General features: G+C 30.7%; 1 protein-coding gene across 1 annotated transcript; it reads right to left on the bottom strand.

The window, feature by feature from the left end:
• Positions 1–3,136: 3,136 nt before the first annotated feature.
• Positions 3,137–19,163, bottom strand: LOC113560823 (putative uncharacterized protein DDB_G0271606). Its single transcript, XM_026966915.1, has 2 exons — positions 19,092–19,163; positions 3,137–5,475 (listed from the first exon to the last, which is right to left on the bottom strand). Exons 1-2 carry the CDS (start codon positions 19,101–19,103, stop codon positions 3,652–3,654), a joined length of 1,836 nt encoding a protein of 611 aa, XP_026822716.1. The 5' UTR covers positions 19,104–19,163; the 3' UTR covers positions 3,137–3,651.
• Positions 19,164–19,593: the final 430 nt, after the last annotated feature.

Raw genomic sequence — 19,593 nt, 5'->3', positions numbered from 1 at the left:
TTTCAATTTGTCCATTAATAATTCAAGGGCGTAATTTTCAAATAATAAATTTACTGTTAGAGTTTATAAGTTAAGTTTACGTAAGACTTAAATTATTAGTTTTTGCCGAATCTTTATTCTTTTTTTCTATTTCTACAGAAAATAGAAAATACAAAATTATACCTAGCTCAATGTGGCTTGATATCCACCTTGACTTAACTTACTGTAATATGTGCTGCTCTCTACCGTATAATGCTGCGTGTACACGACGATATTTATAGTTAGGTAGGTACATTTTATCCACTTGAGTGTGCACAAGTTATGGTTTTTCGTAATAATTATATAAGTGTTACTTTTTTCAATTTTTAATTTTTATAACAAATATAATGTTCAAAATAGCACAATGATAATTGACTATGTTTAACTAGAGTTAAATGAATTATACTTCCATGTCACCAAATCAAATAAACGGGAATGTCGCCAATACCGATCAGTGGCGTACACTATAGGGGGGGGGATAACTTTTCTCCAAAACTATTATTGCTAAAATGTGTTGGTTGATAGCTCATTAAAAAGGGATTATCAAGTAGATACAAAATGTGAGATTTAATTTTTCACAGTAAAAAAAATAGTTATTTCTTGATAGATTTTCATTTAGCACGGTAAATTACCGAAACTGGAGAACGGATTTTGTTATTTGGAGTCTTTTTAGATTCACATTGGCTAGGAGAAGTGCTGTGAAGATTTTCAGAACTTAATCTTCAATCGTTAACTCACTAAACAGAGCTATAAAGCTAAAAAACCTAATAAAATGTGTTTTAATTTTAAATGAAGCTCTGCAATGAATACTATAAAAGATAAAGTTCTGAAAATCTTCATTGCACTTCTTCTAGCCAATGTGAATCTAACAAAATCCGCTCTCCGGTTTCAGAAATCTATCTCACCAAATGAAAATGAAAATAAAATACGTTATTCATACTTATTGCATACAATTAATAAATTTCTAAAAATTGAAAATCAAGAAAGTTTACATGCCATTCTCTCACTTGTCAAGCGTTATTAATCCGTATTCATTACATTTTATACTGAAAAATAATTATTTACATAGGACAGATTAAAATATGGATTGACCATGTTGTACCCTGGAAAATAGATATTGTTTTATGATGTAAATAATTAATAAATCTTAGTTAAACAACATAATATTATTTTAATTTATTGATGTATTAAGTATATGTATATGTATATATTTTTTTTAATGTACCCCCCCCCCCCATTGAAAATATTTGTGTACGCCACTGATACCGATTAACAAGTATAGTTATTTTGTTAAAATTTAGTAGGTGCTGCAATGGTGAACGCAGTAGAACTTAGTTTGAAAATCGTCCGTTCACTTTTTGTCAATAGATAGCGCTGTCGCTATTGTTTTCGTATTGTAATTGAATTTTCTGATTATCGATTTTAATCCAAACAACTCGATTCCTAAGTCCTGGGATTGAAGTGTCAAAGGAATAAGATTAATAAGAATGCAAGTGAACTAAGTCCTTTCACCTCAAAAAGGTTTCTCTGTAATAAATTTTTCAAAACGTATGGCATTATGGCAATAAATAATAATGTGCTCATCCTCATGTGGCTCAAGTTGCAAAAAATTATTTTTTTTTGTTAAAATTAATTATTTATTTTCAACAAATTAATTAATTTTATTTTTAAATTTGAGTCCGGAATTTTCCAGGTATCGAATAAACTCCAAAAATACTGAACGAATTCAAACCTATTATTTATTTGCAGAACAAGTCATGAGCATAGTTTTATGTAGTATGTACCCAACACTCGTTTCTGGAATATTTAGTCATCTAGTTATGACGAAATAGGAATACACTAACGGTGACATCTGACCAGTAAACAATATGGGATAGAATAATAAGATTGATGATAAATATTTGCTACAATAATTCATAGAAAGTAATTACAACTTTTACTGTTAATTAAAAGAAAACATAGTGTGGCCCGTGTAGGGTACCTGAGTAGGTATCTGTTAAAAGTTTAAAACTGCGATTGGCATCCCTGGCAATACAACGGGAGTTTTTTTCATTTTGCCATTAAAAATTTGAAGAACATAATATTATTATATGAATAGTGTTGTCGAGTGTTGACTGTTGACAGAAATAATATATAGGTAATTATAACTTGTCTGTAATTACCTCCATAATATGTACCAAAACTAATGTTTAGTAATATTTAGTTATGAATAGAGTTCGATAAGCTTATTAGTCTCGGGTCTATTTTTTTAAAAACTTAAACATTTATAAACTTGTATATAAAAATGTATAATTATTAACTGGCTTGAATATAATATTTTCACACATATTAAATTCTATATAAATTTAGTTTGATTATAAATGATTATATTTTATGAAAAATTATAAATATTTTTAAATAACCATATTTAATTATATAATAAATATAATGTGTGATTTGGAAGTAGGGCTTAGACTGCTCTTTAGTCTTAAGCCCTTCATCATTGCCAATCAATGCATGTGGTACATTTATTTTAAAATCTTTAAGCTATATCATATTGTGCAGAGCATTTTACTTAAATATACTAAAACGTAAGTACCTACATTATTTCTATGAATTATTTATTTTTTTTATTAAATGGCACAAAATATAAGACAGTAAAAAAAAATAAAAATACATAAATATATAAGTCATAACATTTATTATTTATAGTTTGATACTTATGAATTAATAAATTTATTTTTGATTACATTTTAAATTACTTAATTCTAAATAATATAATGTTATATGTTTAAGTTATAATAGTTTGTTTACCAAGTCATCTATTTTTTCGTATACTATTAAAAGATGATAAAAATAACACAATTAATAGCATAATACATAAAAATGTACAAGATATTCGCATATTTGTAAGTCAGAGAAGAATGATAAGCCAAAAACTATTCAGTTAAACAATTATTTTAAAATTTAACGGAAATATTACAACAACATGAAAGTATAGATGCTAAACACATAAATATACATACATCGTGTGTATGTTTACTCGCAAATTATAACTTATATTATAGGTTATAAATATACATTAGTATACAATATGAATCTACTTTCGAAAAGAATATTAATTAATTAAACATTTAAAAAGTATAAAATATACGATATATAAAAACACGAATACACATTAAAAATATTATAATAATTATCTTACTATTACTATCAACATATATAATAATATAATATATTTTATAGTTCGCCCGGTTATGATGGTCGACAAAGAAAATAATAAAATATAGGCAATAAGTCTTTATCAAATTATTAAAAAAAAAAAAAACATTTGATGTGCGTAAAGAAAAGGAAATAATGCCCGTAAAAAAGTAAAATGTTCTGGACAGCTATAAACAAAAATCACGTTTGTACGATAATAATATTATAATTTTGTATCATAATAGGTTCGAAATGCTTTAGAAAATAATAATATTAAATAATGAGTTTGTGCTATTATAGAACGTTACGTCATTGTTAAATATTCTCATTCTGGGTCCGGTTCTGCAAGCGGTGTGGGACAAACGCGACTCGACTAAAAATATTTTTAAAAACAAAAACAATAATACTTAGGGGATGATAAAATAACGATAACATTACGACACTAATCGCTGATCAGAACAACAACGGCTGAGGTCCGACCACATTGTTGTTTCTGCCCTCGTGGTTCAAAGCTAGCACCTTGTATACTACGTCCAGATCTCCCGGAAGTCTGGGTACTGACAACCCGTAACCGAAAGACTGCGATTGTGGTTGCCTAAGCACTCGTGCCTGCTGCTGCTGTTGTTGGATAAACTGCGGAAGAAGCGTCAACGGACCGTCACCGAACTGCGATCGCTGTTGTTGCACAAATCGGATGGGTTGCTGTTGCGGCTGCACTTGGACAGGTTGCAACTGCAGTTGCTGTTGCGGCTGCACTTGGACAGGTTGCAACTGCAGTTGCTGCTGTTGCTGTGGCTGAAATACCACTGTCCTTTGTTGCTGTAGCAATTGCTGTTGTTGTTGCTGCTGCAGTTGCTGTTGTTGCTGCTGCAGTTGCTGTTGCTGCTGCTGCTGACGTTGCTGTTGCTGTTGCTGCTGCTGTCGTCGTTGTTGTTGTTGCTGCTGCTGCTGTTGTTGTTGTTGTTGTAGTTGTTGTTGTTGTTGTTGTTGCTGCTGTTGTTGTTGTTGCAATTGCTGTTGTTGTTGCTGCCGTTGTTGGGCGATTTGTTGCCGGCGCTGTTGTTCCTCGAGCACCGCCCTTTGCTGTAGTTGTTGTTGGAACCTCAACTGTTGTTGCAAGGCGAACGACTCTTGCTGCTGCAGTTCTTCCCGCGACGGTACCTGTTGTTTAGATAACTCAACGCTTTTCAGAAAGTCCAGTTCGTTCCTGTCCGGTTCGACAGTATTCCGGTCTCCACCATTGCCTGATTCTGCCCGGGTTTCCAAAGCCAGTATCTTCTGCCTCTCTAGCTGTCCTGGTTCCGTGAAAATGGGTATGACACGCCGCGGGACGCCCGCAGAGTCCTGTTGCACAGTAAACGCTGTCAGCAAAGGCGCCTCAAAAAAGTCAACTACTGTGCCGGTGTCTGTAGATGGTGCGACGGACGTGCCCGGCGATGTCGTACGTAGAACATTGTTTGGTGTCTTTTCCACGTCGTCATTAACGATCGATACGGACTTAGTGGCCGCGAGTGAATTGGGCGTCGGCGACAGCGTGGGTAATAAGCCTGACGACGTGGACGTAGCTAACGTCACTGCCGCCGTCTTGGGCGAGGCTGAAGTGGGAAACGCTGCCGTCGGAGTAGGCTGAAATACTTCGGTTGGAGTGGTAAACGCTATCGTCGAAGTGGGCAACGCCACTGTCGGTGTCTGAGACGGTGTAAAGTTTTGACGTTCTTGTTTTGTCTGTTCTGTCGGCTCTTGCACGTTAAAATGCAGTTGCGGTTGTAGGTGGTTCTGTCGCTGTTGTAAGTCTTGCGAATTCTCCAGTCTTAGCTCTTGGTCCTGTAATAGCTCCAGTTTCTGCTCTTGATCCTGTAACTGTTTTTTCTGTTGATCTTGTAACTGTATTTGCTGTTGCCCTAGTATTTGTATTTGCTGTTGATCTAGAATTCGTATTTGTTTCCGTTGCTGTTGCTGCCTTTGTCTTAGTTGTTGCTGCTGTTGTTCGAATTGTTGTTGAAATTGTTGTTGCTGTTGTTGAAACTGTTGTTGCTGTTTTTGGAATTGTTGTGATTCGACTTCCGCCAGTTTTACTTCAGTTACTCTGTCTTCTTCTTCTAAGCGATTGAGTACTTTAAGCAAAGCTTTACGTAACTTTGGATCCAGTTTCACTGGCTTTTTGGCCAGGTCATTGATGGACTCGGCGTCGAGAGAACTAGGAATTCCTAGTTGTTGTTGTTGTTGATCCGCCCAACAAGATCCGGCGATTAAAAGAAGCACACATAATGATGATACCTTTAAACGAGACAAAGTAAAGTCATTAGTTAAGCATTTACAAAATAAATCAATTTGATAACAAATATTTTAATATTATATGCATAATACACATTATAACACGAGTCGAAAAATTATAAAATAGTAGATACGATAGGTTTTGAAATGGATACAGAAATAGCGACGAAGTAATTATTATATGAGGTTAAAGAGAAAAGTATAATATAGATGTTGAGAAATATTAGATGATTAAAGAGATTTTGTTGCACGATTTTAAGTTTTATGAATTCTGATTTTTCAGAATCAATCTACAAGCGTGAGAAAGCGTATTATTGTTGATCAACGAACTCAGTTTATTAGGTAAGAGGCCAGTAAAACAATTGGAATCGAAAATGTTGCACAGTAATAATTTTAATCTAAATGTGGAACGATGAAAATAAAAAAAATTATTGTTCATAATTTTGTAGGTATATTATATAGACTATATAATAACTTATAGGTATACAAAAATTTGTATTTAATATTTTTATTCTCAAATGTTCATTATAATAAATTGTAATATCAAACAAGTACGTTAATTTTTTCAAAGAAAGTGAACATAAATTATTAATAATAACTTATACAAGTATATAATGTATATATTTTATGGTTTTTTATTGTGTACCTATCGTAATTTGGTTTTGTGGTGTAGATAAATTTGTAGAAAATTACAATTTAGCTGTATGTTTCTCTAGGTACTTTAAACACATTGTCATTACTCGTTACTGCAGAACGTATAAACATCATGCAAGTTATATCAACACAAGAGGTAAACCTCAAGTTGAATATTATATTGATAATTACGTGTATTTTACACATCATTCAATATATTATTTTCGCATTATTTACTTTCATTGAACTCACGATTGACAATTACCGGTAGGTATGTGCAGTGTGTTAGTATGTATAATTTTGTCAATGATTAATGGAAAAATAAACAAACAACTTTGCAGGATTATCTACAGTCGTACAAATATAATAACTGTACGCACTTAAAAAGTTACAACTATAATTTTATAACACGTTTTATTAAGTATTTGTAGGGATGCTACGAGAACGATTTTAAACAATATCGAATGATTGTAGCGATTGATATAAATATAATGCGTGTACATATCTGTTCACGCTTGACGTCCTAATATCTACCTTTTATATGAATTATGACAGATGTATGGCAAGGTTATGAAAATATTTTTGCAACACGTCGCACGTGTATTAATTAGATACATATAACATAACTATAATTATTAAAAGATAACATTGTCTATTTAAAAAGTTAAAGCAAAATAAAAAATGAATTGTTTTTAACTTTAACTTATCTATGACTAGTTTATTTTCTATTATAATAGCTTAACTTTTCTAATTAATTTAAAAAATAATATAGGCACCTTCATTAGATAATAACTATATTCAAATAGGTATACAAATTTATAATTGTAGTTAAAATTTAAAATTATTCAACAATTGTTTAGATACATAAAAACATATAATTTCTTAAGTTACTGCAACAATTTAGTTTGCTATAAAAAAAATAGTACGATGCATTTTTAACAAAGTGGTTAGTTACTAAAAAAAAAATGAAAGTTGTCGAATAACTATTAATTACTTAACCAATAGTTGATTTTTAAATACAAAATATTCAACATTTTTTAATTGTGTCGTATAATAATATATTAACATATATTTTTATCTGTATTAACTTTAAACTTGCACGGTTGAATATATTATTGAGTATCTAGATGTGTCTATTAACTTTTACTGGATTTAGTTGAATAATAGCTTCTAGAGTTCTAGACACATCATTTTTACCTTATAGTCGGTATATGTTAGGTTAGAACTTTGGTAGTCTATAAGTTGTGTATGAGTATACATACAATTTTAAAACGTTTTAACAAGAATTGTATGATATCATACTATATATTTTATATTAATATTATTACCAATGTTTTTCGCAAATATATTATCATTATACGTATGAATCAAATTTCACTTTTTAGTAGTTAAAAAAGTTTTCCCTTTTAGTATTTTACTATAGAATTATTCGCCCTCTGTATGACTCACACTTCGTGACTTACAAAACCAAGTCTGGCACTAAGCTCGATACGCCAACACACACCTTAACATTGCAGCCTATATATAATATAATAAACGGTCCTGAACACACGTGCTTATAAGTTATAACTATGTACCTATAATAATAAGTATATTTATATTTCATTGGACGGAACAGTATTCAACAATTTAACCTATACATACTATATTATTTATTAGTTATAGACAGTATAGTATAACATTATATCGATGTGTGGTGGACGCTGGTATTTTCGTTTCCGCGACGTTAAGTGCTCCGATAAAGAGCGGTTTGTGACGGAACCGTACACACTCACATATATAATACGTATACATTATCATAGCTGCAAATACCATTGTAATACTCCAAGCAAAGTGGTATTATTATTGTATAACATAATAAAATATTATTATCATCATAGAAGAGCGCCCAGAGTTCTTTTCCCCACTTGACAGTCGTCGCCGTTCGTATTATTTATTTATTTTTACGTCTCACGAGGCGGTGCGCGGAGAAATCACCCACATGTGCGGTTGCCTATTATAATGTACGCTCGCTCGTTTTGTTTACTCGACGGTCGTGTGCGAAATATCAAGTCATGAACTGTTGACCCGTCTGCGTACAGACATGACCTCTCCGAGGCGGCGGAGGCAGAAAGCGTTGGAGTGAAAGCGTGTTCGGGTTGGGCTCGATGTTCTCCGTCAAATTTGTTTTTTTGTTTTTGATGCAACACGTCGTAACTCTGATTTATCATAATAATAATAATAATAGTAAATAATAACATCGGACGCGTCCGAGACTCGTGGCGAAATCGTAACGATATTTTTTTTACTTTTTAATTCGATATTTATCTATGTATTCGTTTTGCGGTCAACGTTTAAATACATGTACTTACCGCTGTATAATGTACGTATTTTATGTAAGTACGTGAACGAGAAACACGAGTAGAAGCTATTTTTTTATAATAGTGTCCGAGTCGAAGAGTTCGTGGTAGTACACAATACATGGATACGAAATCGATGATTGTGCACAATACTACAAGCTATAGTATAATAATATTGTAATGCATCATTATAAGAATTGTGTAATGAACTATTGAGACGCCTGAAGAACGTGTTCAAATAAGGTCTAATATGTTTAATCTATGGCTTATGAACTTATATGTACGTTAAGGCCATATATTTCATACAATATACAATATTATCATGAGCAATGGTTGACATAGTGCCAGTTTAAAAGCACAAAACGAGGTATAAAGGAAATAAATAGTATTATCTAAAAACATTTGATATCCAAGACGGTTATCTATGTATTATTTCAGATATTGAATATAGAACTATATCATTAAAAAGTTCAAGTTTTTAAATTTAGTATAATTTATAACAATTGGTTATTGACGATTTATTATACTTGGCAATAAACTAATAAATTATTAAAATATATAAACATTGGCATATTGTAATAAGTATGATTTTATTTGTTTATATTGGGTACTTTTTAAAATTATGATTACTATTTAATATTTATATTATTTATATATCAGGCATGTTTATTTTATTAAATATTAATATTGATGAAAGTTATATTTATTGTATAATTTAGGTCTTATATAGGTATACTATTTTATAATGGAGTTTCTTTAACATTAATTATTTTGGTGTATGTGATAGGTTAGGTACAGTGCTGAACTTAGAGTCTCAGGGCCTCAAGGCAGTTACTATAAAGAACATGTCTCTTAAAAATATATTAATGAAAACTGCTTTTAATTTGCTTTTAAAAATGTAACCTAACCGATATACATTATCATTTTATACATCCATAACAATATAGTGTAACATATTAATTTTCAAGTTACTATACCTACCTCATGATAATATTCTTATAAGCCTTAAAAACAATAATAAATAAATAAATAATATTCTATGCACGAAATATTTCTCCATGTTAATCCATTTCGAATGACGTTTTTTTTTAACCTGGCCTGAGCCACAAGAAGTTAAGTGCCCCCTAGGCAGCTGCTTAGTTTGCCTGGGCAGAGATTCGGCACTGTATATATATATATATATTATTTTTTGCGCTCATTCTATGTACGAGACATTATAAAAAAATACCTACCTATGGAAATTCAATTGAAATTAATCCCAAGAATTTTCATATTCTTATATATTCTTCATAGGATCTATATATTTTTAGTATAATATGTAAAATATCACAAAAGATAGACGTAAAAATGTATAGGTAACTAATAGACTATAACGCTGACAAAAGATGAAAATAAAAATATTTGATTATACAAAAAATATTTGTGATGTACGCATATTACGAGTAATATAATATAATTGTAGTATACAATAAACATAGATTGGATTTTGGATTATTCGTATTGTATAAAAAAGAATGTAAGCATTTTAAAATCTTATCGAAATAAGGGCGCGCGGTTTTGGAATCTATTATTCGGATTTACTGAGGTCCATCATCAGCCGTAAGTTAGGAAATATATACGTTGTGGCCACATGAGTGTACCTATATATGTGAAATAGTATAATACGAGTAATATGTAAAATACATAATAATAATAATAGTTGGCAATAAAGGCGGGATTTTCGGGTGAAAGCGATAATAATACCGTAGAAAAACTGATTTTGATTATGAATATCGGCAGCATCTATGTAATGGCCGCGTACAAGCGTAAAAGTGACGTACAGATATTATCTTATAGGTACTGTATTTTATGTGAAACACGAGTAGATATTCTGCTCCTCCCGAAACGTATTATAATATATTGTTTCTAATCTGCGGGACACGCGTAATTACCGAGATCTGCAGTACGCGTATACCTTCCTCTTATACACGCGTATCCGAGGCTGCCGGATAAGCGACGATATTATGGTACGCGATTTATTTTACGACGGGCCGTCCGCGTTCACACGCTACCGCGGCGCATTTTTCAAATCGACGAGACGTCGTAACCGCCCATTTCGCGACTTACAACGCGGTCGTTAGCGGACAATGTCGGCGCGAACAACATCGTCTTAAAGACGCGTCACGAGCGTGATATTAAAATAAGTGTGCGTACGCTAACAACCAAAAAAATTAACACACGCGCGTATTTTAGGTTAATGAATTTAAATTTGAAGTGGACGCGCGATGGGTACGAGCTTAAGGTACCCTATTGAATGGTGTGATTTGGTCATGTATAGTGTTTAGGGGGACAGGGGGTAAAATTATTTTTGTTTATATCATAAGAGCAGCTCTGGAGAAAACTATCGTAATTTTTGTGTATATAATATAAGTACATGTATAAAAGTATGCACACATATGGAAACCAATAATTGAATAATTACATTATATTTGAATGTATACGTTCAATAATTGATATAGTTATATACACTAATACATTACACCACGACATTGCTGATGTATAAGTCATTTCCAATCGGTCCACGATAAAATAATATGCGACCGTTTTGTGGTTCATCTTTGCACCACAATACAATAAGATATATCTATTTGTGCAACAGTGTTTAATATTGTTGTATATTGATAAGCGGACAATTGAGTTAACAAAGAGTTGTTTTTAATATAAATTTAATTTAAGAATAATTATTAATTAATATAATACGGATTATAACGACTATTATTGTACATTTTAAAATCAGCAATATTTTTTTAAACATTAAAAGAATATCTTAAACCTATATCTATGTGAACAGTTATTATTATTAGAAGTTAAGATTCACCACTATCAAAGTCGAAGTAAAAATCAGCAAGACTATATTGCAAGCCTACAGGCGCATACAGCTTTTGGGTTTATTATAACTTGTAATATGCACTCCGAGCACTCCCATCGATTATACTATAGGTGCCTATATATAATGTCCGCACATACATAAATCACACTTGAACACGACTTCGTATTATCACCAGACGACGTTTGTGTGTTTTGCACACAGTGCGTATATGGGATGTAATGCATAATCGCGGAGAAAGTTCACTCGTCGTACACACACACACACACACACACGCGCGCGCGCCCACCCGATTACACTGCCGCCGCAGCATCGCGGTATAGGCAATAACATATGAATATCTATATATCGTACATATCGTAGTAGTAGGGCGACGATGATTTAGTCTCGGACGACTACTTTCATCCGATATCGATCTGGCGGTACATAATATGACGTATTAAAATGCGCCGTGTGTGTGTGTGTGTGTGTGTGCGCGCGCGTGTGTACACGTTTATAATGCGCACGTCTTATTACGACAGACGACACGTAGGTAGGTATAATAATGCGTATAATATTATACGAGTGTGTGTAAACGAATAATATTCTTCTCTTCGCCGCCGCACCTTTGCGCCGGGTGAAAGGTCACGATCGTCGCATAGTGCATAATAATAATAATATAACGTATCGTATTATAGTATTATTAGGTATATTATTATAAACGACAATTATCAATTTATTATTATTATATTGTATACACATTACTATTACGAGTGTATACGACCACAGGCACTGCCGCCGCGCCGTCACCGAATATCAATCGCGAGCGCGTCTCATACCTCGGGCCACGATAACAGTACTATTACCTATGACCGTTTTATGACTAATTATTATTCTAAACGTTGAAAGTCACTGTACAATATAATACAATAATGCACATATTATATAGATATCCATCCGAATCGTCCGATTGCCGTCGCGCGTAATATATTAATATACTGCCGCCGAGCGTAACGCGTCGCAATGGTCGTAGTACGTGTGTTATGTACGTACACCTACGGGCTACGATCTTCCCGAGGATACCGAGTTTCTTACCGTCGTTCGAGGCTGTTGAACCGGTGGCCGCCAACATTTACCGCCGACCGAAGAGTCATCGGCCGGCATCCGGAACTTTATTGAACAAAAATGCTGTTTACCGAAATATAATAATTATTATTTTAGTAGTTTAGACCACGTGCACATCACGGTCTTATAAAGTGAATTATCTCTTTGAACATCTGGGTTATCTGCAGCCACCAGAATTATCGGAAAATCAAGTGAAAACTAAGAGAGAAATACAATAAATACAAATTTTATTTTATATCGTTCTATTCAATAATTTTAGCCCAGTTGACATACTCTACGTTTGACGTGCCTGTGGCTCTATTCTTATAATTTATTCGTTTAAAACTCAACAGTATATTATTGTTGTGGTAAAATTTAAGCTGTTTATACAATTTTTTCACTGTTGCATAAAAAACGAAATCCCGTCGGTCGTTAGAGAAACCCCAAGATATGTGCCTACGTGCCAAGTATGCATTTTTTACGTCCATTAGTCGTTACGCAAGACATTTTTTCATCGTGCCCTAACACTAAAATATATAATAAATATTGTGTTTATGACTATTGTGTACACGGTGCGGCTGATGTGCTCTTTTCGATTGTTTGTTTTTCTCGCGAGTACCTATATAGTCGCCGCGCCGGGAAACAAAATACATACCCATATAATTAGGCTGCAGGCATAGGTAAGTACAAGGTAGCTATACCAATTATTATTATATACCTACATGTAGCCGACTATCGTCTACAATAACTATCATAATGCTATACCGTAATATTATTATATGGATGTTTAAACAGTGAGCTCGCTTTCGATTTTTTTATTATTTTTTTTTCACGAATAATTAATTAACTAATTAATATTTTATGCGTGTAAATTATTTATACGCTCCGGTTATCTCCACAACTCCACAGAGAAACAACTATATGTATTTTATTATTGTGTTACGATGCGCTGACCATTTATATTGGGTCATAGTATTTATATTATGTTGTTATTATTATATTATATATATATTGTATAATTGAATTGTGTAAAATCGAGTTGCGCAATAATCAACGTGTGGTTTTGTTAGACTGGTAAGGCGATAAACTAATAAGACGAACGAAAATCAACAAAAACCAAAAAATCTTAACACGTCTGTTCGATGCGATTTGTTATAAATACAAAATAATTTTTTTTAAGGTTAAAAGCTTTTAATATTTTTGGAAATCATTATTTAAGATGTTTTGAAGTTATAACAAATACATGAGGAAAATATTAAATTCTTTACTAAGTAATTTTTATTGTTATCATTTATTAAGTTTTTTTTAAATAACAGTATATATTTTAAAGTACTTTATTAATTATTACTTATTAGTATTTAAAGTTTTGATGAGTGGAGTGATTTAGGGGCACCCTAAAGAAAAAAAATGTCTATAACGTTAAAACTCTTCGAGACTTGTGTTTGAGCATCTTTAAAATACTTTTAATAGGGCGCCTTCTATATATATTATAATCATATTAAAAAAATACCTTTAAACATATAATCTATTATACTACGCGCGGACGTTGTATTTATATTAAATGGACGGTTTTGTTTTCAAAATACGATCCGAAAGATCTTATGATTTCATAATACTTGCGGGTAAATTGATAGTGCTATAATATAACTTAATGTGTAGGTAAGTACCAATAATATGACGTTTTTATAGTGTCACGTGCATACACTTACAAGTTTGCCGCATTAATACATCAATAAAATGTATAATTAGTTATAGTCAATATCAGAAAACATACGTGGCTCGTCTCTTGTAGAATACTATAGAAATAAAAAATAAAATAAATATTATACTTATAATAACTACCTTTATAGGTAGGTAAAATATGTAATCGCGTGCAGTATATTATCTGACGGATCATGGATGTGTTGTGCGCATACGAGTGCACTGTTCAGAATCGCTAACACGAACCTTTTGAACCTCGAAACCGTGCCGAAACTACGGTTGATTGTGATTTTATTTTTTATACTTTATCGAAATTATTTAATAATTTACAGTTGTGAATGCATTGTTTTCATCGTCGGTTATTGGCTACGACTCAAGAACTTTCCTATAGCTCTTTCTCGTATATTATATGATGTTACACAATTATATTGTAGGCAAACTATACAATTTAAGCGCTTACTCAGAAAAAAAAAAAAAACGAAGAAAAACATTAGTGTCACGTAACTCCGGTATATACTTATAAGGTACCATAGAGTTGAGATATGATTAATCGAAGTTCGCAACCCCTATTCAGCAATTCGTATTACAACGGCTATAATACTATTATAGTAAGTACTTGATGTGCATGAAGTTTTTGCATATAGACTTTGAATGATTGTAATAAAATTATATTATTAGGGAGGTATGTATTAACTACACTGCGTATACATTGTTATAATATAGAATGTTCCATACAAAATGTCCGAGTTTAAAAAAAAACTTAACTCCGCGGCGGGTTTTGATCGCAGTGCAATCCATCAAGTGTCTAATGAATTAGGCGAGTCTCTAGTTTTCACCTCTGTCAACAACTCTTGACAAACTGAGAAAGGGCCGTTAGCTTAGTTACACCTGACATGTTAGTCAGGGTTTGGGACGAGACTGATTATCGTTGTGGCCTCATAACCATCGGTGTATGCTTTGATTGGTTTGTGCTTTAATTTTTTTAAAGTATAATCCTTTATTAAATATTCGTTTTGAAACACAGACGTTCTTTATGGAATACTCTGTGCTGTGCATTTGTTAGGAGTTTATCGGGGTATTTTCCATCAAGACGTATACCAATCAAACTGTGTTTCGTTGCTACCGCAGATGATTGGAGTTAGAAGCGATAAGATCTTACGAAAAAAAAGTTTATTGCAATTAAATATGGATGTTATACGAGTACATGGTCGAAAATATTTTGGAAACCACACCGCATTAAAATTGCGCATCCCAATATATATGTTTATAATAAGTTATGCTGGTGGCTAACGATAATAAACAGGTTCTTATTACTAACTATCTATAGTTATTAATTGTAAAAATTGTTAATATTTGAAAACTTATTGACGACGTTTTATGTTATTTATAATTTTAAAATGTTCAATTCGAGTTTCTAATATTCTTACATAAATAACATTTACTGTAGTGTTACTTACTTACTTATTTAATAAGCAAAGTAGTTGGGCACATTCAAATGATATTAAAATGTCATAACTACGTACCTATTGGTTGTTGTATAGTAAGTGATAAAAGATAAGGCCAACTTGAAAAAGATCATTTTTAGAAAATTATAAATAATACAATAAATTGTCAATCCGTGAATTTTGTACTTATTTTTATAGTTTATTAGTTGATCAAAAAGTGAAAATTGTGAATACTGATAAAAAAAATGTACAATTTTGAATTTATTATTCTTGGCATACTGAATAAAAGTTGCATTGACTTGGTTTGTATAAAATTATATAGTTATACATTTTAAACGTATAATAAAGGTTGATATTATTAACTTTAATTAATATCTTTTAAAGATATATAGTTGTATTCTTAATAATAGTTTAATATTGTTTGGAATGAATGCGTTACGTTTTAGTGTCATGAGTTAACTAGAATAAAAATTAATTTTCGTTGTTATATTATTACGATGTAATCCTCTCAAAAATAAGTAGGTGATAACTTATGACTAATTAGATGTATTTTGTAAAAGAAAATGGTCTGATGATCACGAATGACTTATATTTTATAATCTATTAAGTAATATTATTATGTGGTTCATTTTGATTTTCTATATAAAAAAGTGGATGCTTCTTTATTATATTACACGGTAATAATTATTGATCACTGATCATTGGCATTTAACATAGATTTTTAACTCATTTAAATATTTTTTATGTACCTATATCGTGTACATATTATTTTAACTAGTCATTGGGATAATAATTTCCAATGGTAATTGCATAAAATATTAAGTACTTCGAATTTCACCGAAATTATTAATTTTTGACTTGTCACGTACATAATTTATATCATAAATATAAATTTTTCAGACTTGTACTTTCATTCATTATCTCGCATACACCGGTACTGTTGGTTTTCATAAAAATAAATAATTCTCTTGAAAATATTAGGCGCCTAAATGCAAGGAACTCGTTTACTTAAAGATGTCATGAATAAATATTGGATATTTGGACGACACAATTAATGTACGTATTTTCGTTCTAACACTTCTTACTGCGGTCAAGTGTGTACATTATAGGTAAATAAACTGTTATATAATTTGAAAACGATCGTGTAATCGGCTTCGAAGATGTGTTTGGTTTTTATTCCAATTTATTGTGTTAGGAAATTAAGTATAATAAGACAACAACGAGAACCAGCATCGTATTAAAAATATTCGACAGTAACGCAATAATATATTTGTCGTATCAAAATACGTGATGTACTGGTTTTTATTTACCTCATTTGATTGCGCGTATTTTTTACGTGGGTTTGCTGTATCTTCAAATTAACATGTAAGCAAAAGTTAAAGATTTTATCTGTTCAAAATTACCTCCCTATCCACGTCAGTGTTCACAATAATTATTAATTAAATGCTTTAAACTCATTATACAAAATGTCGAAGTGTTATCGAACTATTGCAAGCACGTATAAATTGAATAATAATATATTGCGCAAAGTGCAAAGACCAATAAAAATTATATTGTTTCGACGATCTATACTCGATTTGTCTAGATAATATCGTATTTAGACATAACATTGCACGTTGGCTCGCAAAAAATATTACACGTTTTCACGTAACGGATTTATCTATCTATGTATTGACATAATCTATTAGCACGTTTAATGATTTTTATATGAATAGCAAATATATGTAATTATTATATTTATCGTATCGGGTTATACAATGTCTCATATATAGTAGCTACATGTGTTGAATAATCATACCCATCTGCAGTGTGATTTTTAACGTAAACCCCTCATTATATTGGTTACATTTTGTTCTCTTCAGAAGTATATTTCCACACACCAAGATATAGTAAAAAGAATCTGTATTATATAGGTTCCTACTACGTACTATACGATTAATGAAGTATATAATAATTTGTACGATTTTGAAATTCGTGATTTAAATTTTCTATATTTTTAGATTTGAAAACTTAACAGAGCAAGATACTTTTATAAAATAAGTAATGATGTTGAAATATTGACTATAGATTAAATAGTGTTTTTAAATTATGATAATACCTTAATTTAGAATTAGATAAGAACAGTGAAATATTTGGCCCATTACCTTCGCTTATTTAAACGTAAAATCCTTTTAAAAAAAGCTATTCGTTCAATTAATACACAAAAGCGTTTTTTGAATAATATTTTGCTTCAGATTATGAAGCTAAAAATATATGTTATAAATTATTATTAAAAAAATATTAAAAAATTAAAAATCATAACTATAAATAAATGTAGCTAATTATAAGGCATTATTTTATTTTTATTTTATGTTATAACAATTAATAATCACTTTCAAGTTTTAACCATGTAAAGGACTTTTGCAAAAAGCATAAAAAATTACAAATATATAAATATATATAATGGATATGGCTATATCTATCTAGTATATGTAAATGTATACATGGCCATTTTATATAAAATAGTGACAACAGAGTAATATTTATCATATTAAATAAAAATCTAATCAATAACTAAATACGATAAAAGGTAAATTTGTACTCCAAATAAAAATTAATATTATAAAAGTCGTAAGATTACATTACTCTAGTAGTTAATCATGAAATGATCGAGAAAATAGCAACAATAATTTCCATTACTTATACCATGTTAAAATTACGCTATTTACATATTATATATTCATGTTTCATGTGTACATTGTACATATAAATATAATATTATTAGCTTTAAAAAGTTATATAATTTTAAGAATTATGTATTTTTCTTTAATAACAAAAATAATTATTTACAGCTATACATATTAATTCACACACTATTTTTTAAAACAATTGGTAATATAATATATGTTATAAAATTAGTAAAAGTGAAAATAAAGTAAGTATAATATACACACGATTTATACCCAAGTAATTATTTCATATTTCCGCTTTACCCTACTTGATCAAAAATAAAAATTGTTTAAGAATAAGAATTGTGTAAACAATAATATAAACTTTGTATTCTATAACCAATAATATACATTTTACGATGAAAAGTGAAATTTAATTTGTTATAATTAAATTCATAACATCGATAATTAATAACTATTATTTCGTTGATTTATTCAATCTCGCTGCTTTGGAGATACATTTAATTTTTAAATGCTACTATACGTATACTAATTTAAAAAAAGAAAAAATTGTTATTCGTATTCAACTCTTACTATTGTACTTACAAAATATTTAGCTATAAATAAATTTAAGGAAAAAGTTTTGAAAAAAAGCCTAAGAAGTAATTACAATTAAGTGCATTTAGACAATGTATTATAATTTATTTTTAGTGAAATAATGTAGAATTAACAATAATTTAAGTACCTAAATACTTTTTATTAGTTTGAATATAAAAAAAAAAAAATTTATACTTGAGATTCTATCGCACGTAAAATCACTACTATTTGATTAAACATTGTTAGTAAATTAAAAAAAAAAAAACAATATAAAAATATGATTTATAAATAATTGTATTCTACTAACCTGCGGTATCATGGTGATGTTGTTGGTAGACGTTCTGGATGGCGACTAAGCCAGTCTCAAAAACAATATCACGACGACGATGAGCAGATCGTAATGGTAACCGGTCCCCTCGTGGAGAACTATCAGTCTCCGGGGGGCGAAAATTTCACTTTTTAAGGTCACGGCGATTGATGATCTTAACATGAACAATGTGAATAATAATAAATCCCTCGTGAAATGATGTATGATTAGATAGTAGTATAAATGTATGATGCTTCCGGTTATTTTTATTAACGAGTGAACCGTTGAGGAGTGGGTAGGTACATATGCATAGACGAGGCAGATAAGTAGTAAACGCAAATAGCGCATTTGGAATGCACTCGGTAAATAATGGATATCATTTGTCGTACAAAAATAAAAAATTATACTAATGATTAAAATTACGAAAGGATTTGGAATATTTTTTGATCTTATCGTATAGCTATTACTTTATGTAACAATAAATATACACTTACAACTTACG

This window comes from Rhopalosiphum maidis, chromosome 1 (assembly GCF_003676215.2).
Source record: "Rhopalosiphum maidis isolate BTI-1 chromosome 1, ASM367621v3, whole genome shotgun sequence".
NCBI classification, from domain to species: domain Eukaryota; kingdom Metazoa; phylum Arthropoda; class Insecta; order Hemiptera; family Aphididae; genus Rhopalosiphum; species Rhopalosiphum maidis.
Note: the sequence above shows the minus strand (reverse complement) of the source record. Positions and strands in the feature narration are given on the sequence as shown.